General features: G+C 36.6%; 1 protein-coding gene across 9 annotated transcripts in view; it reads right to left on the bottom strand.

Moving 5' to 3' along the window:
• The window catches only part of LOC103103705 (maestro heat-like repeat-containing protein family member 7), a 65,953-nt gene that overhangs the window by 32,174 nt on the left and 7,229 nt on the right, over window positions 1-26,550 (bottom strand). For 8 of the 9 annotated variants that reach the window (XR_008916145.1, XR_008916146.1, XR_008916147.1 and 5 more), the window contains exons 7-11: window positions 23,663-23,767; window positions 23,009-23,144; window positions 15,348-15,371; window positions 14,756-14,856; window positions 13,556-13,705 (exon numbers count right to left, since the gene is read on the bottom strand). Coding sequence is in view for 3 of the 9 variants with exons in the window: in XM_056815709.1 (XP_056671687.1) it covers window positions 13,556-13,705; window positions 14,756-14,856; window positions 15,348-15,371; window positions 23,009-23,144; window positions 23,663-23,767 (516 nt within the window). In the remaining 6 variants the exon portion in view is untranslated. The remainder of the gene's footprint in view (window positions 1-13,555; window positions 13,706-14,755; window positions 14,857-15,347; window positions 15,372-23,008; window positions 23,145-23,662; window positions 23,768-26,550) is intronic. The other variant, XM_007481116.3, reaches the window with a different exon arrangement.

The raw sequence follows: 26,550 nt of genomic DNA, 5'->3' as shown, positions 1-26,550 counted from the left end.
TCATTACCTAGTAACCTTAGTGCTCAAGGGGCAGAGTTGGTGACTTTGAAGAAAGCATGTCTTCTAGCTAGATGGTAAAAGTGAAAATATTTATACAGACTCCTGTTATGCATTTTCTATATGTCATGCTATAGGGAAGATCTGGAAACAAAGAGGTTTTGTTACTTGGGAAAGCAATTGGGAAAATCAATTGCTCATGCATAAATAATAACTGAGTTGTTGGATGCTATGCAAAAACCTAAACAGCTAGTGGTAATCCGTTGTAGAACTCATACTTGCGGCAGAGATTCAGTCTCTAAAGGAAATAATGGAGCTGATATAACTGCAAAATTTGCAGTCAGGAATAATCCAGTGTATGTAATGAATTTGTCAACTACTGAATCTGATGATCTAGAAAGAACTTGTGTAGACTCAGAAATTTAGAAGTGGAAGGAGAAATTTGGAGCAAGGAAAGAACATGGAATATGGGTTGCAGACAGTGGAAAACCACTGTTATCAAAAGATTTATATATCTATTTGTGTCAAGCCATTCACACTAAAGGTCATTTTGGTACTCAAGCTATAGTAGACTCTGTAAGAAGGCAAAGGGAAGCACTGGGAATAAGTACTGTAGCAAATAAGTTCTGTACAAGTTGTTGTTTGCCAAAAATTCAATCAAGGTGCATTCAGAAAGAAAGGTTTGGGTGGTAGACCTTTAGCATGTTGTCCATTTGAGAGTTTGCAAATTGATTATATCAGCATGCCAAAAGCTGGAAGATGCAAGTTTTGTCTGGTAATTGTGGACAGGTTAACAAAATGGCCTGTAGCTTTTCCATCAAATACAAATACAGCCAACTTTGTGGTAAAAGTGTTAAGGAAATTATTCCTAGGTTTGGTGTACCACTTACCATAGTCTCTGATAAAGGATCTCATTTCACCCAAGATATCCTGAAAAGAGTCTATGAAAATCTAGGAACAACACCTAAATATCATGTTCCTTATCACCTACAAAGTTTAGGTTAAGTGGAGCATGTAAATAGGGAACTCAAGACTATGGTGGGAAAAATCTGAGCTGAAACTCATCTAAAATGGCCAGATATTCTTCTCATAGCTTTGTTATACCGACATACAAGACCAAGAGCAGATTTACATATATCATCTTATGAAATGCTCTTTGGACATACTCTATTACAGGCAGAAACTTGTAAGACATCTCTCCTAGGAGGAGATTGTCAAATCGCTTCATATTTAAGTGCATTGCAACAACGGCTTAGAGAACTGCATGATATGGGAGCACTGATCCAATCTGGTCCATTGGATTATTCTCTTCATGATTTTCAACCAGGAGATATGTTACATATGATACATATGGTATATGTAAAAATTTTTGCTAAAACATCAGCAACACAAGAAAGTTGGGTAGGTCCTTATACAATTATGTTAGTTTCTCCATCTTCAGTAAAAGTATTAGGTAGAGATTCATGGTACCATTGTTCACATAATAAATTAGCTCATGGTATTAATAATAAAAGTGTACAGATTATTGAAGAAGAAAATGAAGAAGAATAAATTGTGGAAAGCTGAGAATCATCAGGCAAATAGAGTCTGCAGTCAAAAAGATCAGTAAGAAGAGGACCATTCCAGTGGAAGAGAAAATTTGGATGGAAGAGGACAATGCAGATGAAGAGAATAATTCAAAAATTAATGGACATTGTAAAAGACTGAAAGACTTATAAATATTAAAAAGATAAAGACTGCAGGAAATTTGCAATGAAGAGGATCAAGTAATTAATGGATTAATGGATTAAAAATTTTGGGTAATGTAATATAACACAAAACAACATAACATAAATTCACATAAGCATTCATAAATACATTTTACTACCATGGATTGTGGAGAGGAAGAATTCTTCAAACAAGTTGAGATGAGAAGGAAAATCTGAAGTTGTGTTAAGTATATTGCATGCAACAGTAACAACACTAACACAACAGTAATACTGACATAACACTAGCAAAACAATATAACATAGCGTGAATAACAACATAATAAACACATATACACAAAAACATAAACATGGTTAGGATACATTAAATCACTACTTCAATATGTGAAACAATGTATAGCTACATACTAACAATATTATAATTAGTTATACAGTAGTTAGTTACTATAAAATTAGCTACTTAGTTTAGTATAGGAATAAAGGTAGGTACGATAAGTTTTAGGAGATTTTGGGAGATAGGACTTTAGTTAGATGAGATTAGAATTTAAGACAGATAATATAAGGTAAGATATTGAACTACACTATAAAATACATTGCAACATATATGATAACATACATTACATAGTACATGTGACATAACATCACATTACACAAAATTGTAAATATGTATGTAAATATATGTAAATAATATGTATAATAGGATTTAAAAATCAATTGTATTATTGTGTATGTATATGTATATATAACATGAATAAATATAATAAATATAAAGTGCATATATGTGTGTTTATGTAAATAGATCACATGTTTAATTTTTATCTATTGTTAAATGTATTTTGCATAAATGAGTTCGATGGTTTGATTTAATTTTTTTGTAAAACTTGTGCAATGTTGAATTTATTGTATTTTTCAAAAGTTTTTCTCTAAGTTTGATGTTTATGCATTGCAATAGTAGTGGAATTTTCTGTATTAGTTGATAAGAGTAGTATTTTATGATTTTAATGTTTTGCATAAAATTTGTGTTTATCTTTTGATTTTGATGTTATTTGCTTTTTATGTTCTTGCATATGTTTGACCTGTTTTTTGAAATTTGCAATTGTTCATTATTTAATTCCCTTTTTCCTTTCCTTGATTAAATCCCTAGAATATGATAGTATTAGGTAGGATAAGATAGTTGAGTGTAGGTTGTTTTGTTATTTTGGATATATATTTTAGGTTAAGTAATATGTAAATCAAATAGTGCAAAAATGCCAAAATAGTGTTTTCAACATAATTTTGGTTTTGTGCAAAGGGGGAACTGTAACTAGAGAATTTGCAAAGTTGATTGACAGCCCTCAAGCCAAGATTCTGCAGAGCTGGCTGGGTCAGGATTCTATGACAGTTAGGCAGCTGGGAAACTCTGAAGTTGGAATTCAGATACAGAGGCTGTGTGTCTGATAGTCTCCTTGGAGAAATCACCTTTGAAGCTGCCTGACTTGGATTATCCTCAAGAAAAAGGTTGATTGTGAGTTCCCCAATCACTCTGGTGGACAGATATGATATGGGTGTGAACTTCCTCCCTTCCTGGATCTTGTAAGGACCCTACATCTGGATTCTCCAGTCTGACCCTACCAAGGACTCTGGAGTTTGTGAGAATCTGGGCCCCTTTTGGACTTCATCATTTATTTACTCTTTAGTCAGTTAGGTTAAGCTTAGATTAGAAACCCTAGTGTGTTAAGCTCTGGGTGGTTAGAGATAAGTCACTCCCTGATTCCCCTTCCAACTTCCTAATCCTTTTTGTTAATAAACCTATTTTTATATGTTTTGGTAGTGATCCCTTCTGTTTTCCTTACCCCCAAATCTCCTTATAACAATTGTCTACAAGAAACATACATGAAGCAGGTAGACATACACAGGGTAAAGGTAAAAGGCTGGAGCAAAATCTATTGGGCATCAACTGAGAAAAAGAAGGCAGGAGTCTAAATCATGATATCTGACAAAGACAAATTAAAATATATCTGATTAAAAGAGAAAGGGGTAATTACATCCTGATAAAAGGCAGTATAGACAATAAGGAAGTATTTGTACTCAACATGTATGCCCCAAATGGTATAGCATTCAATTTTTTAAAGGAGAAACTATTGGAATTTAAGGAGGAAATAGACAGGAAAACTATACTAGTGGAAGACCTGAACCTTCCCCTATCAGATCTAGATAAATTAAACCAAAAAGTAAATAAGAAAGAGGTAGGAGATGTGAATGAAATATTAGGAAAATTAGAGTTAATAGATATATGGAGAAAAATAAATAGGAACAAAAAGGAATACACCTTTTCAGCAGCACATGGTATATTCACAAAGACTGACCATGTTCTTGACAGCAATGGAAAGTAAAGAATGCTGGAGGGGATGTGGCAAAGTTGGGACATTAATGCATTGCTGGTGGAGTTGTGAATTGATCCAACCATTCTGGAGGGCAATTTGGAACTATGTCCAAAGGGCACTAAAAGACTGTCTGCCTTTTGATCGAGCCATAGCACTGCTGGGTTTGTACCCCAAAGAGATGATAAGGAAAAAAGACATGTACAAGAATATTCATAGCTGTACTCTTTGTGGTGGCAAAAAATTCGAAAATGAGGGGATGCCCTTCAATTGGGGAATGGCTGAACAAATTATGGTATCTGATGGTGATGGATATCTATTGTGCTCAAAGGAATAATAAAGTAGAGGAATTCCATGGAGACTGGAACAACCTCCAGGAATTGATGCAGAGTGAGAGGAGCAGAACCAGGAGAACATTGTACACAGAGACTGATACACTGTGGCACAATCAAATGTGATGAACTTCTCCATTAGTGGCAATGCAGTGATCCTGAACAACTTGGAGGGATCTATGAGAAAAAACACTATCCACATTCAGAGGAAAAACTGTGGGAGTAGAAACACCAAAGAAAAACAACTGCTTGATTACATGGGCTCAGGGGGATATGATTGGGGATATAGACCCTAAATGAACAACCTAGTGCAAACATCAACAACATGGAAATAAGTTCTGTTCAAGGTCACATGTAATACCCAGTGGGATTGCTCATCAGCTATGGGAAGGGCAGGGGGAGGGGAGGGAGGAATAGAATATGATTTTTGTAACTAAGGAATAATGTTTGAAATTGACCACATTTTTAAAAAAAGATTGACCGTGTACTACAGCATAAAAACATGACAAACAAATGCAAAAAAGCAGAAATAATAAACGCAACATTTTCAGATCATAATGAAATAAAAATTAGTAAGGCACATGGAGAGGCAAACCAAAAATTAATTGGAAATTAAATAATATGATTCTCCAAAATTGGTTGGTTAAAGAACAAATCATAAAAACAATTAATAATTTCACTGAAGAGAATGACAATCATGAGACATCATATCAAAATTTATGGGATACAGCCAAAGCAGTAGTCAGTGGAAAATTCATATCCCTGAGTGCATATATAAACAAATTACAGAGGGAAAAGGTCAATGAATTGGGCATGCAAATTAAAAAACTAGAAAGAGAACAAATTAAAAATCCCCAGATAAAAACTAAATTAGAAATCCTAAAAATTAAAGGAAAAAATAAAATTGAAAGTGAAAGAACTATTGATTTAATAAATAAGGCTAGAAGCTTGTATTTTGAAAAAAACAAACAAAATAGATAAAGTACTGGTTAATCTAGTAAAAAAAAAGGAAAGAAGAAAACCAAATTAATAGTATCAAAGATGAAAGGGCAACCACCTCATCTCTAATAAAGAGGTAATCATCAAGAACTACTTTGCCCAATTATGTGGCAATAAATACAGTAATCTAGGCCATATGGATGAATATTTACAAAAATATAAATTGCCTAGACTAAAAGAAGAAATAGAATACTTAAATAATCCCATATCAGAAATTGAACAAGCCATCAAAGAACTCCCTACACAAAAATCCCCAGGGCCAGATGGATTCACAAGTGAATTCTATCAAAAATTTAAAGAACAACTAGTCCCAATACTATAAAAACTATTTGACAAAATAAGCAAAGAAGTTTTACTAAATTCCTTTTATGACACAAATATGGTACTCATTCCAAAGCCAGGCAGATCAAAAACAGAAAAAGAAAACTACAGACCAATCTCCTTAATGAACATAGATGCAAAAATCTTAAATAGAATACTAGAAAAAAGGCTACAGCAAGTGATCATGAGGGTTATTCATCATGACCAGGTAGGATTTATACCAGGAATGCAAGGGTGGTTCAATATTAGGGAAACCATTCACATAACTGACCATATTAACAAGCAAACCAACAAAAATCACATGATTATTTCAATAGATACACAAAAAAGCCTCTGAGAAAATACAATACTCATTCCTATTGAAAAAAAACTAGAAAGCATAGGAATAGAAAGGCCATTCCTAAAAATAATAAACAGTATATATTTAAAACTATCAGCAAGCATCATCTTCAATGGGGATAAATTAGAAGCCTTCCCAATATGATCAGGAGTGAAACAAGGATGCCCATTACCACCTCTATTACTTAACATTGTACTAGAAACACTAGCAGCAGCAATCAGAGAAGAAAAAGAAATTGAAGGTATTAAAATAGGTAAAGAGGAGACCAAGCTATCACTCTTTGTAGATGATATGATGGTCTACTTAAAGAATCTTAGAGAATCAGCTAAAAAGCTAGTGGAAATAATCAACAACTTTAGTAAAATTGCAGGATATAAAATAAACCCACATAAATCATCAGCATTTCTATATATTTCCAACACATTCCGGCAGCAAGAGTTAGAAAGAGAAAATCCATTTAAAATCACCCTAGATGATATAAAATATTTAGGAATCTATTTGCCAAGACAAACACTGGAATTATATGAGCACAACTACAAAACACTTTCCACACAATTAAAACTAGATCTAAACAATTGGAAAAACTTTAATTGCTCATAGGTAGCACAAGCTAACATAATAAAAGTGACAACTCTACCCAAATTAATTTACTTATTAAGTGCCATAGCTATCAAACTATCAGGAAACTTTTTTACTGAATTAGAAAAAACTATTAAAAAGTTCATTTGGAAGAACAAAAGATCAATAATATTAAGGAAAATAAAGAAAAAAATGTGAAGGAAGGGGGTCTAGTATTACCAGATCTTAAACTGTACTTTAAAGCAGTTATCATCAAAACAATATGGTACTGGCTAAGAGACAGAAGGGAGGATCAGTGGAACAGACTTAGGGTAAATGACCTCAGCAAGACACAGTGTATGATAAACCCAAAGATCCCAGCTTTTGGGACAAAAACCCACTATTTGACAAAAACTTCTAGGAAAATTGGAAAACAATATGAGAGAGATTAGGTTTAGATCAATATCTCACACCCTACACCAAGACAAATTAAGAATAGGTGAATGACTTGATTATGAAAAAGAAAAGTATAAGTAAATTAGGTGAAAATAGAATAGTATATTTGTCAGATCTATGGAAAAAGAAAGATTTTAAGATCAAGCAAGAAAGAGTTAGAAAATATTACAAAATGTAAAATGAATAATTTTGATTACATTAAATTAAAGACATTTTGTACAAACAAAACCAATGGAACCAAAATTAGAAGGGAAGCAACAAATTGGGGAGAAAATCTTTATAACAAAAATCTCTGACAAAGGCCTAATTATTCAAATTTATAAGGAGCTAAATTAATTGTACAAAAAAAATGAGCCATTCCAAATTGATAAATAGGCAAGGGACATGAATAGGCAATTTTCAGATAAAGGAATAAAACCTATTAATAAGCACATGAAAAAGTGTTCTAAATCTCTTATAATTAGAGAAATGCAAATCAAAACAACTCTGAGATATCACCTCACACCTAGCAGATTGGCTAATATGACAGCAAAGGAAAGTAATAAATATTGGAGGGGATGTGGCAAAATTGGGACATTAATGCATTGCTGGTGGAGTTATGAATTGATCCATCCATTCTGGATGACAATTTGGAACTATGCCCAAAGGGCACTAAAAGACTGCCTGCCCTTTTATCCAGTCATACCACTGCTGGGTTTATATCCCCAAAAGATAATAAAGAAAAAAACCTGCACAAAAATATTTATAGCTGTGCTCTTTTTGGTGGCAAAAAAAAAAAAGGAAAATGAGGGGATGCCCTTCATTTGGAGAATGGCTGAACAAATTGTGGTATCTGTTGGTGATGGAATACTATTTTTCTGAAAGGAATAATGAACTGGAGGAATTCCATGTGAACTGGAATGACCTCCAGGAATTGAAGCAGAGTTTTAAAGGAGCAGAACCAGGAGAATATTGCACACAGAGAAAGATACACTGTGGTACAATTGAATGTAAAGGACTTCTCTACTAGCAGCAATGCAATGATCCAGGATAATTCTGATGGACTTATGAGAAAGAATGCTATCCACATTCAGAGGAAGAACTGAGGGAGTAGAAACATAGAAGAAAAACAATTAGTTGATCACATAGTTCGATGGGGATATGATTGGGGATGCAGACTCTAAACAATCACCCTAATGCAAATATTAATAATATGGAAATGGGTCTTGATCAATGACACATGTAAAGCCCAGTGGAATTGCTCCTTGACTAAGGGAGGGGGCTGGGAGGACAGAAAGAACATGAATCATGGAACCATAGAAAAATATTCTAAATTAATTAATTAAATAAAATTTTTCTAAAACAAAAAAGATCCAAATTGTTTCCCTCCCTCTCTTCTATCCCCACTCCTATAGATGATAAGCAATTTGATAGGGATTATACATGTATTATCATGAAAAATGTTTCCATATTGTTGTAAGAGAATACTTATATAAAACCAAAACCCCTAAATAAAAATGCAAATAAACTAAACCAAAAAAGGAACATAAACACATTGTAAATAGGAATTGTTTCATTCTTTGTACTTTTATTCCCAATTCCTAGCTGGGTGGGCAGAAGATTGATTAATGGGAATTGCAGGTGAAGTGATAAACTTTAGAGCAAATGTGCTTTTGAAAGAAGAGCTGAAAGAAGGCTGGAAACTCCCTACTACTATTCTTCCCCCAATACACACAGAAGCTCTCAAAGTATCATTTTAGAGCTGGAAGGGCCTTGGGTGATCAACAAGTCCAATTCCTTGGTTTTATGAAGGAGAAACGGTACCTTCCCTTACTTCACAGACAAGTGACTTGCTCCCAGTCACTGAGACAAGCTCATTCACCTCTTACTGAACATGAAGTTGAGCTGAGGTGGCATCAAATGGAGTCCAACATACTCTCAGGACTAGAAGAAAGACTTTAGGAGCTACCTGGTTCAATCCCATTTTACAGTGAAGGAAACAGAATCCCATTCAGTATTGTTAGAGCAAGATTAGAACCCAATTCTCTGGTGAAAGTAGACTTCTCCCTGGGAAAACTAAAAGAATGGGCACCACTCCTCCCAGAGAAACATTTCAGTTCAATATAATTATAATGACAGCATATGACACTTTATATATATCATCTCATTTTCCCTCAAAACAATTCTGTAAAGTAGGTCCTATTTTAATCCCTATTTTTCAGACCAGGAAACTTAGGCAAAAAATGTTTATGTGAGTTGCTCAAGGTCACAAAGTTCATGTGTCTGAGAAAAGATTCAAATTCAGGTCTTTCTGACCTGACAAAGCTAATAGTCTATTGACTGTATCATGTAGATCTCTTTTTAGGGAAGAATTTTAGAACTAGTAGGGTCCTAGAAGAGTGGGCTACAGTGGAATTGTTTATCAGGTCTGGAGGAGGGAAGAGGGGAGGTAAAGAAAACGAATCATGTAAACATGGAAAATAATTTAATAAATAAATAAAATTTAAAAAAAGAAGAAGAGTGGGCTATACTTAAAAGTATGAGAAATACCAAACATCCAGGTAAGGTCTTTGGGAATGTTTTCTATCTGACTTAATTCCTTGCTATTATTGTTTTTCATCAAATGTCTTTTGCTTTGAGTTGATGCATCATCTGGCATGGTCTAGCAGAAAGATGCATTGGTGGGAGCTCAGAGCTTTGGCTTTAAATAGTTACTAACTCCCTAAAATACTATGAGGTCCCAGAGTCATTTGGAAGATTGGTAGAAAGCTTTTGTTACATGCAAAATGAGATTGGGCTAAATTTAAAGTTCTTTTCAGGTTTAACATTTTAGTGTTTTAAACTTTCAGCTGTAGGTATGTGACATCCTCTTCCTCTACCTGGCTGTAGAGTATTTCAAGGAGCTTATAAGAAAAGGATAGCTATCTTTGTCATCTGTAAAGTTTAGTTCATGGAGACCAAAAGAGTAACAAGATGACTAGGAGTCAATGGCAAACCTTTCCTTCTTCAGATTCTACTAATTTCATTTTTCTCTATCCTGGTAGAGATAAAGAACAATTGGTCACCAGCCTTCATTTAACCCGCATTTATTTGTAATTATAACCAACTCCCTAGAGCCTTCTCTACTCCCAAATAGGTAAAAACTGAGGTCTTAAAGCAGGAATTTTTAACTTCTTTTATGTCATGGATCACTTTGGTAGTCTGGTGTAGCCTATGAATATTTTCTCACAATAATTTTTTTAGGGTTAGGGTTAGGTCTCTCCCCCTCCCCCCACAACCCTACCACCCCACCACCCCACTGTGACCTGCTCTATTTCCAACTTAGGCCAATGTACCCTTTTTTTGACAGCCTGATGATCTTATTTTTTTGAGGGGCTCACTGTATTGCTTCCAGACTTCCTGTGGATATCTGATCAACATTAGCCCTACTGCAGCTTAGAACTCTTAAGTCCAAGTGATCCACTAGTATCAGCCTTCCCTATAAGCAGGAATTCACAGGCATGTGCCACCACACTGCCATCAACATTCTTTTATTTTTTTAATTCAATGATATTTTCCCAATTACATGTAAATATAATTTTCAACATTAATTTTCCAAAATTATAAGATCCAAGGCATCTCCCTCCCTCCCTTCCCTTTCCACACTCAAAGATGGCAAGCAATTTGATCTGGGCCATACATGAATTATCATGCAAAACATACTTCCATACTGGTCAATGATCAACATTCTTTTAAAAACCAAGTTCTTGACATAATAAGCAAAGAGGGAATTCTACCAAACTCCTTTTATGACACAAACATGGTACTAATTCCAAAGCCAGGCAGGTCAAAAACAGAAAGAAAATTATAGACCAATCTCCCTAATGAATATAGATGCAAAAATCTTAAATAGGATACTAGCAAAAAGACTCCAGCAAGTGATCAGAAGGGTCATCCACCATGATCAAGTAGGATTTATACCAGGGATGCAGGGCTGGTTCAACATTAGGAAAACCATCCACATAATTGACCACATCAACAAGCAAACCAACAAGAACCACATGATTATCTCAACAGATGCAGAAAAAGCCTTTGATAAAATACAACACCCATTCCTACTAAAAACACTAGAAAGCATAGGAATAGAAGGGTCGTTCCTAAAAATAATAAACAGTATATATCTAAAACCATCAACTAATATCATCTGCAATGGGGATAAACTAAATCCATTCCCATTAAGATCAGGAGTGAAACAAGGATGCCCATTATCACCTCTATTATTTGACACTGTATTAGAAACACTAGCAGTAGCAATTAGAGAAGAAAAAGAAATTGAAGGCATTAAAATAGGCAAGGAGGAGACCAAATTATCGCTCTTTGCAGATGACATGATGGTCTACTTAAAGAATCCTAGAGATTCAACCAAAAAGCTAACTGAAATAATCAACAACTTTAGCAAAGTTGCAGGATACAAAATAAACCCACATAAGTCATCAGCATTTCTATATAATTCCAACACAGCTCAGCAGCAAGAACTAGAAAGAGAAATCCCATTCAAAATCACCTTAGACAAAATAAAATACTTAGGAATCTATCTCCCAAGACAAACACAGGAACTATATGAACACAACTACAAAACACTTTCCACACAACTAAAACTAGACTTGAACAATTGGAAGAACATTAACTGCTCATGGGTAGGACAAGCCAATATAATAAAAATGACCATCCTACCCAAACTCATCTATCTATTTTGTGCCATACCCATGGAACTTCCAAAAAAATTTTTTACTGATTTAGAAAAAACCATAACAAAGTTCATTTGGAAGAACAAAAGATCAAGGATATCCAGGGAAATAATGAAAAAAAAAACACATATGATGGGGGCCTTGCAGTCCCAGATCTCAGACTATATTATAAAGCAGTGGTCACCAAAACAATCTGGTACTGGCTAAAAGACAGAAAGGAGGATCAATGGAATGGACTGGGGGCAAGCGACCTCAGCAAAAGACAGTATATGACAAACCCAAAGATCCCAGCTTTTGGGACAAAAATCCACTATTTCATAAAAACTGCTGGGAAAATTGGAGGACAGTGTGGGAAAGATTATGTTTAGATCAACACCTCACACCCTACACCAAGATAAATTCAAAAAGGGTGAATGACTTGAACATAAAGAAGGAAACTATAAGAAAATTAGGCGAACACAGAATAGCATACATGTCAGACCTTTGGGAAGGGAAAGACTTCAAAACCAAGCAAGACTTAGAAAGAGTTACAAAATGCAAAATAAATAATCTGGAATACATCAAATTAAAAAGTTTTTGTACAAACAGAACCAATGTAACCAAAATCAGCAAGGGTATCAACAAATTGGGAAACAATCTTCATAAAAACCTCTGACAAAGGTTTAATTACTCAAATTTGCAAAGAACTAAATCAATTGTACAAAAAATCAAGCCATTCTCCAATTGATAAATGGGCAAAGGACATGAACAGGCAGTTCTCAGCCAAAGAAATCAAAACTATTAATAAGCACATGAAAAAGTGCTCTACATCTCTTATAATCAGAGAGATGCAAATCAAAACAACTCTGAGGTATCACCTCACACCTGGCAGATTGGCTAACATGACAGCTATGGAAAATAATGAATGCTGGAGGGGATTTGGCAAAGTGGGGACACTAATTCATTGCTGGTAGAGTTGTGAACTGATCCAACCATTCTGGAGGGCAATTTGGAACTATGCCCAAAGGGCGATAAAAGACTGTCTGCCCTTTGATCCAGCTATAGCACTGCTGGGTTTGTACCCCAAAGAGATAATAAGGAAAAAGACTTGTACAAGAATATTCACAGCTGCACTCTTTGTGGTGGTCAAAAATTGGAAAATGAGGGGATGCCCTTCAATTGGGGAATGGCTGAACAAATTATGGTATCCATTGGTGATGGAATACTATTGTGCTCAAAGGAATAACAAAGTAGAGGAATTCCATGGAGACTGGAACAACCTCCAGGAAGTGATGCAGAGCGAAAGGAGCAGAACCAGGAAAACATTGTACACAGAGACTGATACACTGTGGTACAATCGAAGGTAATGGACTTCTCCATTAGTGTCAATGCAATGTCCCTGAACAATCTGCAGGGATCTAAAAAATATTCACAAGCAGAGGATAAACTGTGGGAGTAAAAACACCGATGAAAAGCAACTGCTTGACTACAGGGGTTGAGGGGATATGACTGAGGAGAGACTCTAAATGAACACTATAATGCAAATACCAACAACAGGGAAATGGGTTCAAGTCAAGAACACATGTGATAACCAGTGGAATCATGCATCGGCAATGGGAGAGGGAAAGGGGGCGGGGGAGGGGCGGGGAGGAAAAGAAAATGATCTTTGTTTCCAGTGAATAATGAATGGAAATGACCAAATAAAATAATGTTTAAAATTAAAAAAAAAAAGGTCATTGATCTTAGATTAAGAAACTGCCTTATGGAGATGCTGGGCCAGAAAGTCTCTTGGTTTTCCTACCTCATTGAGTTCAGGAAAAGGCTCTTTCATTATCTTCTCCAACATCCCAACAGCTGACAAAGTGTTAAACTTGCTACCAATGGTTAAGGCATCCACACACAGTGTAATAATATCTGTCCTCTCCGCAGGGTTCAGAAATGTCCTGAAGAACTGAAGGAAGAGCAACATTAAGTATTCCCTCTGAAGGCCCTTCCTTCTCCCACCCACCCCAGAAGTGGGAATTAAGGCCCAAGTAGAAGCAACAAAAGACTAATCATTATGTAGCTTGTTCTACAGAAAAGAAAGACTCGGGCAGCAACAAATGTAAGGCCCAAATTCAACGTAAAATAGACTCCCTATTCTCTAGGCTAAAAGGAAAGATTATTCAAAATGAAAAATGATCCAAAAGGGATCTATTTCAGCTTTAGTATATTTAGTACATATAGTACATTTTAGAATGAGGAACCATTTTAATATGAAGTTAAAGTTATCCCTACAGGAATTAAGGAGCCAAAAAATGGGAAAGTTGCTAGGTTCCCCTCATTTGTGTCCCTTTTCTCCATTCATCCTTGGCCCCCTCCCTTTACAAATGACTGACAATATCATCTCTATTTATACTCAGCAGGGCACAAGCATTTAGTCTCTAAATGAGCTAGATGTCCCAGTAACCAATGGATGGGTAACCAATTAAATGTCTTAGCTACAAAGGGAGGGAGGAGACTTGTGACATTTCTTTCTCTCAACTCCTACAGTTCTGCAGACTATACAGTTCAAGCAGTGAGTCAGAAGAGAAGGGGATAAGGAGTCAAATCAATGTTATCAAAAATAACTCTCCATTTCCTCTCCCAACATTACTGCTAAGATATTAGATGGCCCTTGAAGGGAGAAATCAAGTCTTATCTGTCTGTAACCCTGACAGAATCTAAGCCAGTGCTTTAAATATGCATAGTAGGAGTTTAAAAATGGATTTAATGTGGGCATGAATGAGATGAAAAATATGTACATCTATAGATAGATGTGGAAGAGTAATTATATCTCTAATTAAAGAATTTCTTCCATGATTAACATCCCAACCCAAGAACAACTTCAGAAATGAGCCTCCCAGCTGATCGTGGGACTTTAGACTTTAGGATGGGACCTGAGACCAAGATATGCATCATAACCCACTCTGACATTCCCCCCCCCCAAATAATAGCCTAAGTTCAGGCTGTGCAGGGTTACCATAACAATATACAGCAGGTTGATGGACCATTCTGCATGAAAATCCTTCTGCAAATTTATAAGGAGTTTGCACCGTTCTTCATCACTCTTCAGATTCAAATCTAGGATGCACAAAGTTGCTATTAACAAGCACAGCTACTTCCATTGGAAGAAGAGAGAAAAGTAGGTCTCCTTTCCTACCTCCTTCTCCACTCCCACTTCTTTTCCAACCTCAGAGACAGACATAAAGGTTAGACAATTTCAGCCCAAGAGGGTGGGTTAAATTCCTATGAAACCAGGTCACTAAGAAAAACTTATAAGAAATAATGTAAGGGGCTGCTAGGTGACTCAGTGAATTAAGAGCCAGGCCTAGAGACAGGAGGTCCTAGGCTCGAATATTTCCTAATTGTATGACCCTGGCAAATCACTTAACCCCCTTGCTTAGCCCTTACTGCTCTTCTGCCTTGGAATCAATACACAGTATTGATTCTAAGATGGAAAGAGACTGACAGACAGATAGAGGGACAGAAAGAGAGGGAGAGAGGCGGGGGGGAGTGGCGGAGAGGAGGAGGGAGGGAAAAAGGAAGGAAGGAACACATATTTGGCTTCTTACCTCTGTAAACCTTAATTTCTCCATCTGTAAAATTATGGTGATATCGGGAATGCAATGAACACATATACACATGACATATTTTAAAGTTTAATCTACATCATTTAATTTTCTCCATAACTTTCTTAAGTACAGATAATCAAAAAAAATAAATCAAGCCTGCTTTGTGGCTTGCTGTTTTCTGAGGTATAAAATGCTCACACTGGAAATTCAATAGTTGGTTCTTGTGAGCTAGTTTGAGCCTCCAGCATACTCCTGCTTCCAGATCTAAATCAATGACCTTATGGTTCTCTAAATTGATCAGTGTTGTCAATTAGAAGACGCTACTCATCCAACACTGAGAAAGTATGGGCCATAAATAAATGAATGTGTAACCCAAGTGCCTTTGGGACAGGGAGAAATAGGAGTCAAACCTCCTCTGTTTTCTTAGGACTGGAACTTCTTGGAATGTGATTGCAAGAATGAACAGAGGAAGGTGGCTGAGATAAGATGCCAGTGTGGCAAATTTGAAAAGGAAGATACAGAGACAGCATGCTAGGTGGACTGTGGTTTATGATAGAGGGATAGTGATGCTCCAGCAAGCACTTTTCATGGAGCCTAAGAGAGGGGTGTAGATGTAATAAAAATTAGATTGTAAGCTCCTTAAGGGCAGGGACTATCTTTTATCTCTTTTTGTATCCCTAGAACTTAGCATAGTGCCTGATACATAGCAGGCATTTAACAAAATGCATTTACTGATTGAGAATTCTTCCCACTTGTTACTTTACCTATTTAAACCCACTGAACATTGTTATGTCTAGAATAGACTAGACCTGAGATCAGCAAATGGGAAGTGAAGATTTAATTGTCTTTTCCCCACCCCTCTCATCTGCAACCAGCAGATATTTCATTCATGGTTTATCAATTTCTTTGAACCACTGGTAATTTTTGCAGTAACTTAAAAGCTACTAAATCCTTGTCAGGTACCTTCTCCACCCCCCCACCCCTCTCCTGGCAGGACTATTTGTTCTACCATAATTGCTATAGTTTTTAATTTGTGAACAGAAGCTTAGCAACGCAATAGGCTGGCACTGGTGCAGAGAAAAAGACAAAGATCTGACCCTTCTGTTTCTAATTCTACTCACCATCTTAGGGACTAAAACACTCTACCTCTGGTCACTATTTCCCTCTATTATCTTCCCCAATTAGAATGGAAGCTCCTTGAGGGCAGGGATACTCTTCCTTTTCTATCTGTATTACCACTTGCTGGCACATAGCAAGTTATTAAGTTTTTACCATTTTCTATTCATTCTATTCTATTTTCTATTCATTACTTTACTAATTCATTCATTTATTAATTTTACAGATGAAGATTTTACATTTTACATTAAGATTTACATTTATGCATTTACAGATGAAGAAATTAAGAGATGATTAGAATCATATATTAAGCAGGAGTTAGAGTCTGGCTGGGAATCTTTGAGCCTTCTGACTCCAAGAGTGATGCTCTTTCTGCTATACCATACTGTTTCGCCTAAGTAGTATACCACATGGGTACTTTTACATTTCAATTTGCGAATTAATACTTGTGTTAAGTTAGTGTTTGTCCTGGAATCTTTCCAAGGGCAGAGATGTTCACGAATTTTTCTCTTGAGCTGTTTCTCCAAAATCTTATGACCTTAGTGGGGGTGGGAGATGAAGTGGGGAGGAGTGAATAACACTGGCATTTGATAATGTTGATAATGGGAGCAGCTATTATCTGTTCTGCTCTTCCCCAAAAGAATCTATGAAACTGGAAAAGAACCAGTGCTGTTTTTCAGGAATAACTGAACCAACTTCACAGCCTGAATCCCAGATCGCTTTCCTTCACCATAGTCCATAGTCCATAGTCCAACCAAACTGGCCTTCTTTCTGACCCTCCTTCATGACTCCCCAACTTCTTTCTTCATGCTGTTTCACAGGCTGTACCCAACATCAGGAATGAATTTCCTCCTCATTGCTGCTTCTGTCTGTCCCTAGGGCCTATCCTTGGTCCTCTTCTCTTTTCTCTCAATACTCTACTTCAGTAATCTTATTCTCTTCTACAGTTTCTACTCCTGGATTTATACAGATGATTCCCAAAAGCTTGAGGGTGGGGTAGCACTCACTCCCAGGCATGGGTATGCTGGTAAACTTGCGTGCACTTGATATACTTAAGTTTTATTTATTTTGATGTCACTTAAAATTTAGACAATCAACAAAACAATAAATCAAGCCCTATTTTGTAGCATGTGCTGATTTCTAAAGTGTAAATGCTTACATCAAAAATATATTTTATCACTCTTGCAAACCAGATCAGCTGGTTCCTTCATACCTTGGATCCTGACCTAGCCATTGAATTTCTGTCTGCCTCAATTTCTTCATCTGTAAAAAATGGGTATAATAGTACCTACCTTCCAGGATTGTTATGAGGATAAAATGAGATATTTCAAAAGTGATTTCTAAACTTTGAATCATCATATAAATATTATAACCAGGGGGCAGCTGGGTAGCTTAGTGGATTGAGAGCCAGGCCTAGAGATGGGAGGTCCTAGGTTCCAATCTGGCCTCAGACACTTCCCAGCTGTGTGACCCTGGGCAAGTCACTTGACCCCCATTGCCTAGCCCTTACAACTCTTCTGCCTTGGAGCCAATACCCATATTGACTCCAAGATGGAAGGTAAGGGTTTAAAAAATAAATACATAAATAAATGAATATTATAACCACCCCAGTCTTGACCTCTAGACACATAACAACATTGATATAGTGCTTTAAAGCTAAAGCACTTTATAAATATTTTCTCATTTTATCCTCATGACTACCTGTGAGGTGAGTGATATTAAATAGTGATAAAATGGGAATAACAGTTTACAGATGAGGAAACTGAAGCAGACAGGCATTAAGTGGCTTACCCAAAGTCCCACAAACAAGTATTTGAGGATGGATTTGAACTCAGATTTAACCTTCCTGACTTCAGATCCAACTCTCTACCCACAGCAACACCTTGCTGCCTCACATCTCTTCTGACTTCCAGAACTCCATCTACAGTTGCTTATAGGACATCTCTTCCTGGGTATCTCTACTTGTATCTCTAGATTATATATGTTTAACATTTACTTAAGCTTTTCCTCTCAACCTTCTCTTTCAGGATTCCCTGATTCTGTTTGCTACAAAATTATTCCTCTAGTCTTCCTCCCAAACTAAACACCCCTGCAATGATTCCTTCCTCTTCCCTCCCTGGTATCCAGTCAGTCACCAAGTCCTCTTGATCTTATGCCTGTAGCAACTCTCACATCTCCTCCCTATTTCCAATGCTGCCACTCTAGCATAGATCCATTTTGCCTTCTACTTGAACAATTTCAAAAATCTCCTAAAAGGTATTTTAAAATACCTTTATTCTGCCCATACCCTCCTTGCTCCAAGTAAACCAACCACTTACTCTCTGCCCCCAAACTCTCTGTATTTCCTTGCCACTGTGCTTTGACTAACCCTTCTTACACTATTTATAACATCTTTCATTCTTTGTTTAATTTCTATCAATTCAAAGGTTGCTGCCTCCTGTTTAACCATAGGCTACAAGTTTCCTACAGTATTTTTTTTTCTTTTGCTCTCCTAGAAAGAATTGATTCTATAATTTCAAGTTTTAGTTACCTATTTACGTGTACCATTTTCCTCTACTAGATCTTAAGCTCCATGGGCAGAGTTTCCATCTCAGCTAAGCTTTGTGTTGCCCCTGTACCCAGCATAGTGTTCTCTATATAGTAGCTATTTCATATTACCTATGATATTATTGGTCCTTGGTCCTCTTTGAAAACGAAGGAATGAACAACAATTAAACTGAGGAGGTGAAAAGGTTCTTCAATAGACCTTTTATTCAATGTTCAAAAAATGTAGTCAGGTAGCCACAAAATCTTATCAGGAGTAGTAAGAAAGCTTCTTGTCCCACCCTCTCCATGTAATTTAAGTAGTGGCTTTGAGGACCCTCTATACAAATGAATAAAAGATAGAGGTCTTCCTGAGCACTTTTCCATTAAATGCAAATCCTAAACTGTGAAACATACAACTCTGAATCCTGGCTCCAATGTGTGCTAGTTATGTGACCTTGGGGGAGTCACCAAACCACTTGGAATGTCAATTTGTTCATTTATAAAGTAGAGACAATACTTGAACTGCCTACTTCATAGGGTTGATATAATCAAAATATTTAGTCAACCTTAAAATGCTATAGAAAATGTGAGTTATGAAATTATTATGTTGTAATAGTAGGTGTGGGGATAGGAGCAGAAAAAGAGAGACAGAGAGGAGGAGAAGAGAGAAGAGAAACAGGGAGAGGAAAAAGGAGAGAAAAGGAGAGGAAGTGGAGAAGAGAGAGAAAGAGACAGAGAAAAAAGACAAAGACAGGGAAAGAGAGAGACGTACAGACAGAGACAGAGGGGGACAAAGAGACAGAGACAGGAAAAGAGAGACAAAGATTTCCAATGTGATACTGGGAGAAGTTACACAAAAGTCAACAACCTCCTAGAATTTTTAACTTTTTAACTAGTACAGTAATTGTTTTTTTTTTTCACAGAATAGTGGGGCTGCTAGGGAGAGTTTAAAACAATTTCTACAATGCCTCTCTCAATCATTTTTCTGTTTGAGGAAGTAGAGCTCTAGATAGATTGACCTTCAACCAGGGGGGGTATGACAAAACTTATGAAGATAAATTTGAGGGGGCTGGGGGCAGCTGGATGACTCAATGTATTGAGAGCCAGGCCTAGAGATGGGAGATCCTGGGTTCAAATCTGACCTCAGACACTTCCTAGCTATGCGATCCTGGGCAAGTCACTTAACCTCCATTTCCTAGCCCTTACTGCTCTTCTGCCTTAGAACCAAAACATAGTATTGATTCTAAGTTGGAAGGTAAGGGTTTAAAATAAATAAATAAATTTGGTTTCTTACTGTAAGTTATACAAAAGTTAAAGTGAAAGGCTCAGGGGATATAGTAGAAGACCAGGCAGTTAAAAAGAAGTTCAGAAGAAGAAAATCAAACAATAGAAAGAATTCTAATAAAAGGATAGACCTGATCTCAGCTGAGGTTTCTATACTTTTTGGTTTATCCTGACTGAAAATAAATATGTTTCATAACAAGTGACTGAGAGAAACTTTGCTGGGAAGGTTGAGTGAAAACTGCATAAAACATGGTACAATCGAACGTAATGGACTTCTCCATTAGTGTCAATACAATGTCCCTGAACATTCTGCAGGGATCTAGGAGAAAAAAACACTATCCACAAGCAAAGGACAAATTGTGGGAGTAAAAACACCAAAGAAAAGCAACTGTTTGACTACAGGAGTTGGGGGGACATGAATGAGGAGAGACTCTGAATGAACACCCTAATACAAATACCAACAACACAAGGATACATGAATCAAGGATACATGTGATACCCAGTGGAATCGTGCGTTGGCTAGGGGAGGGGTGGTGGGAGGGGGGAGGAAAAGAAAATGATCTTTGTTTCCAAGGAATAATGTTTGAAAATGACCAAATAAAATAATGTTTAAATTGGGGGAAAAAAAAGAAAACTGCATAAAACCCTTTATTTAGTGACTAAGATGATTTACAGCAAGTTGAAGAAAGCATCATAGCTACTGGATGAGAATACTAATTGAGGATACCTATAAGCTTTCCCTAGAGGAAAGGCTTCCCAATTACAGTACCTATTGTACAGTAAATCAAGGTTTCCTAATTACCTTTTTTTTGTCATAGATATATGTCATAAAAGCCTATGGATCCCTTAACAGAACAACATTTGTTGCCTGCATTTATAATGGAAGAAAATGATAAATCTCATTTAAAGGTTAGCAAAAATAAAGATGCCTTTTCTTTCCATTCAAGTTCACAGACACCCTGACATTCATCCCAACTTAAGACCACTTTGCTTTAGATGAAGATCTGAGTTTCAGGTGTATTTGAAAATAGAACCTAAACTATGGGCTATAACTGAGGTTCAGGAGGAGCCAGTTGACAGACAGGTAAGTCTCAAAGAACTCTACTTCCTCTCAGCTAATAGGGAAGAAGCTTTATTAACTATACCATCCTTCAGTGAATGGTGGAGTTGCCTAAAAAGGATCTAGCCACAGCAACTGCACTATATGATTTACCAGTGGATTAAGTGACCTTTAAAAAATAGCCAGCATTGACTACCAATTAGATTAATGAGCCTAGCAGGGAGAAGTATTTAATCAGGGTAGGTTGGGGCTACAACAAAAAAAGAGAGGTAATATCAGTAAAAGACATTGGCAGCTTTACAGTGTACGAGTCATAATTTGTCCGTCTTTGCATTTTCTGGTAACGTACATTCTTTGTGTGTGTACATTCCCACATATGTAGATGTCCATGTGCTTCCCATATGTAGATAACAAATAATAAAGGCTCTCTATCCCCACTGAGTCTATCTGTATTCTTAAGAGATTAAGTTTAAAGTTTATGGGAAAATGAAAATGCTCAGTGATTATGTAATTTCCATTGCTATTTAATTAAAATAATTTTGTTATGAACTAAATGTGTCATCTGACTGGTAAAAAGCAAAATCAGAAGGGGATTAGAGAGTTGATCTGAAGAAGATTCTGATTCAAATGCAGAACCTGGAGTAGCTAACTCAAGATCCCAGCTTCAGGAAAGCCACAAGATATATATCAATATTATAATAATATCAAAATACTGTAGACTATGGGTCAAGAAACCTGTGTTCTTGTCTCAGCTCTGCTCCTAAAGGGTCATTTAACTTGATCTATAAAATGAGGGAAAAAATAATAAAATAAAACAAAATAAAATGAGGGGGTTGTCTCAAATATATTTCAGCTTACTATGCTTTTAATATGTAAGGTACCCTTTGGGAAATATGACTCAGGAATATTGGTTTGTATGGTGAAATCTTCAATAAGCTACCCATGACTGTAGTTAGGAAGTTTCCCTGGTATGTGACACTGTGGAAACACATTTTTAAAAATTTTATTTATAGTTCAACTGAAAATACTAAAAAATTGTGTTTTAACCAATCTAAAGTCCTCTCTATATTTTCCCCATTAAGAATGAAAGGCCTCAGAAAGTGGATGAAGAGTAGTAATTAAACTTAAAAGGAGAAATATCATATGTCCAGTGAAGGTCTTTGCATTTCCCCTTCTAATGAAAGGACGAGAATATTGACCCATTGACCCATTTAAGGGCTGACTCCCTTTCCCTATTTCCTGATGGAATTAGGGTATTGAATGTTCTTTTGATTGCTTCAAGTCACTTGAGACCACTGGAGAAAGAGCTTTTGAAGGCAGTGGTCAAAGAAGAATGAGTATTTTTTAGGAGGATAATTTTCCAAGGATGTTCCCAAAAGATTAAATGACTATTGTTCCACTAAATGAAGTAGAATGCTAACTCAAACTGTATTTTATAATTTTATGACATTTTTCTTGTTCTACATTCATATAAATGTTATCTTAAGTTATCCTGGGGAGAAAGACATCCAAGGGCATGGGAGAGGGGTAAGGCTATGTCATATTGAACATTTCTCTCTCTAAAATAGAAGTACTTGGATTTTGAATAATATTAAACCAATAAAATTTATTTCTGGCAGAATTGTCCCTAAAACACAGTGTGTGATATTAACATTTTTTTTTCTTCAACACTTACATCTCTGGTTCACAAAGACTTTGAAGCAGTAATGGAGTGATTCTGAGGCTTGTGAGCTGACGTCAAAGTCAGAGTCCATACAAAACAGGCCCACGATGCCCATCAGCTTCCCACCAATCTTGAAATCATCCATGTGCTTTGTAAAAAATTGGGAACCATAGAGTTAGCTCCTCTCTCCCCAGTAATAATTTTATTCCTTTCATCCTTGACTCTCAGGATCCCTAACTCCAAGACCTTTGGTCACCAAGGACTAAGTTTCTTCACCAACCCTGTGTACACTTCCTCTTTACAGAAGCAAGGGAATTCTTTTCCAAATTCTCAATGGGGAAATCAGAACCCAGAAAAGGCTAAAATGGAGGCTTTTTGAGTTAGTGGTACAACTTTGGAACACTGGGCCAATCCTCTCCCTATCCCCAATCATAGATAGTGTTCAGAAAATCAGACCCTACCAGATAAGAGAGAAAAGAAAACTATATACTTCAAAGAAGCAGTACAAGGAATTTATAAGATTTATAGTCAACCAATCTCCTGCTTTTCCATCTATCCCTTAGGAAGCCCTAGTATTCGGGAATATGTGCTAAGAGTCCATCCCAGTGCCATATGCAGAGCATAAAAGAGGACAATGCCATGAACCAGAAACCCTAGGACACTCACTCTTAGTTGAGGAAAGCTGCTAATGAATCTTAGTTGTCGGGAAATAATGCTCAAAGCCCGGGCTTTCTCAAAGGACTTTTCCGACAAGATCCAGGGCATGATAACCTAGGAAGAGAATTGAGAATACATGGGAATCGACACCTGCTTAAAGACACAACAGCTCTTACCTAGAGGCCAAGATAGGAGTGAGAATTGTCTCTAGCCTGCTAGGTGCTGGGTTCAAAGGAACGTTTTTTAATTTTTTTTGTCTCTTACTTTAAAATCCCCAACTACCATCCCACACTTAAAGGGAGTACTACACCAAAGAGTATTTGGGCATTTTCCCAGTCTATGGAATGTCCCATATTTTCTCAAGTTCAGCATATCTTCCAAAGGTAGGGCTGGGCAGAGTAGAGACCCTGAACAATAAGCCCTTTAATACTACAGAAATCAGTCATTCCACTAAGCTAATGTCAATGCTCCAAATCCTACCTCCTCAGAGGCTCTACCTGCTAGTTTAATATCTATGAATTTGTCAAGTTGTCTAGGAACTTTTCAACATCCCTCCCACCAACATACCCATCCTAGTCAAGGCTTCTTTCATTCTTCTTTAGTCCCTAGGCTTACTCAGAGTCAGTGTGCTATAAGTTTGTAGTAGGAATAAGTCATACTTGGAATCACAGTACATGAGTTCCAATCCTGGCTTTACCACTTATGATGAACTAGGTTATATTGGGCAAGTCACTTACCTCAGTTGCAAAATGAAGGATTGTGTTAGGATAGCTGATACCTAGGGTCCCTTTCCAGTTCTAAAGCTTTATGTCTCTAAATTATATGGTGGAGAACTGATATGGAGTGAAAAGAGCAGAACCAGGAGAACACTGTACACAGAAACTGAAACACTGTGGAAAGATCATTAAGGGACTTTCTTACTAGTGGCAATGCAATGATTCAGGACATCCCTGAGGGAATTATGAGAAAGAATGCTACTCACATCCAGAGAAAGAACTGTGGGAGTAGAAACACAGAAAGCAATATGAACAAGTACACAAATACCAACAATCCTAAGGCTACTGCTCTAGGTTGGAGAAGTTTCTTCAAGAACAACATTCATTTTGATATATAAGCACTATTTAAAAATAGTGCCTCTTTATTATAACTCATTTTGAAGGAATTAAAAATCCTATGTGAATATAAGATACTAAATATTACTTCAATACTTCAGGGAATTCACTATTACATACATGTGAGCTCTTTTTTTTTGTTGTTAAACTCTTACCTTCTATTTAAGTATCATTTCTAAAATAGATAATCAACAAGGGCTAGACAACTGGGATTAAGTGACTTGCAAAGGTTCACACAGCCACATTTGAACCCAAGACTTCCTGACTCCAGGCCTAGTGCTCTATCCTCTGTGATATTTAGCCGTCACCATGTGATTACTCTTTTCAGTGGCATACATCACAGCTCATCCATGCCTTCTCATCTTATGTTGTTCTTGTCACGGTCATCATATAAATTCCTTATGGGTGATATCTCTGAAACCTATGGCTCATAGTCATTCACATGACAATTTCCTTTCAATGGAAATTGATTACTTGGTGCCCCTCACAAGAGGAGTTACATTGGTAAGATCTTGGGAAGAAAAGGGATTCATAGTCAGGAATCTGAAGAGGGTCTGGAACTATATGACTTCTTTCTTGAATCTAGAAACCAGAAGACCAGGATCTCTCTAACTCCACCCTTCAGCATAGAACACAGAGTAATCAAGCTCTAACAATAAGGAAGGTTCCATGCAAATGGGATTTGATCTATGGATAATATATTAAATGTGTTGGACTTTTTGATTTTTTGACATTAGGTAGGTACCAGTGTAGCACTAAGACTTAGCCTTGGCTCTCATCATACATGACAAGAGAACGTAATGGACTTCTCCAGTAAGGGCTTTACAATGTCCCTGAACAATCTGCAGCGATATACGAGAAAAAAAAAACCTATCCTCAAGCAGAGGACAAACTGAGGGAGTAAAAACACTGAGGAAAAGCAACTGCTTGACTACAGAGGTTGAGGGGACATGATGGAGGAGAGACACTAAATGAGCACCCTAATGCAAATACCAACAACAAGGAAATGGGTTCAGAGCAAGGACACGTGTGATACCCAGATGAATCGCGCATTGGCTAGGGAAGGGGTGGCTGGGGGCTGGGGGGGAGGGGGGGAGAAAATGATCTGTTTCCAATGAATAATGTATGAAAATGACCAAATAAAATAATGTTTAAAAATAAATTAATTAATTAATTAAAAAGAAATGTTGTTTTATATCAGGGAACAGCTTGGGATTGTTGAAAATGCAGACATTACTCAAATGTATTCTAGCTCACTCTCTTCCCTCATTCAATTCTGGCTTTAGTCTATTATCCATTTGTAGCTACTGTCCTAGACATATGTACTTATAGACAAGCCCAATGGACTGCCATCCAATTACATGTCAGTTTGGGCACTAGACATTCTTCAGCCATTTAAGAAATTAGAGACCATTTGTCCCCTATCCACATCTCAAGATATGCTGACATCATCCACTCTTCCTTTTTTCTTTATTCTGATGAAGAAGGGGGCTTTCTCCTCACCAACGACTTCATCTATAATAATTTTCTTTATTATTTTTAAATTTGTTTCTTTTACTTTATTAAAAATATTTTCTTTCTCCCACTCCCATTTTTTAAAAAAGAAAAAAGCCCTGGTAACAAATAAACAAATTTCCACATTAGATATTTCCAAAAGCAGATGTCTCACTCCATCTGTGGAATCCTTCACCTTTCTGTAACGATATAGATAGAAGACTATCACCAGTCCTCTGAAACCACTGATAGTCAATATTCAAACTCCTTTATTTGTACCTTTTATCACAT

The sequence above is a fragment of the Monodelphis domestica genome, chromosome 2 (assembly GCF_027887165.1).
Source record: "Monodelphis domestica isolate mMonDom1 chromosome 2, mMonDom1.pri, whole genome shotgun sequence".
NCBI classification, from domain to species: domain Eukaryota; kingdom Metazoa; phylum Chordata; class Mammalia; order Didelphimorphia; family Didelphidae; genus Monodelphis; species Monodelphis domestica.
This window is presented reverse-complemented; position numbering and strand designations above follow the sequence as displayed.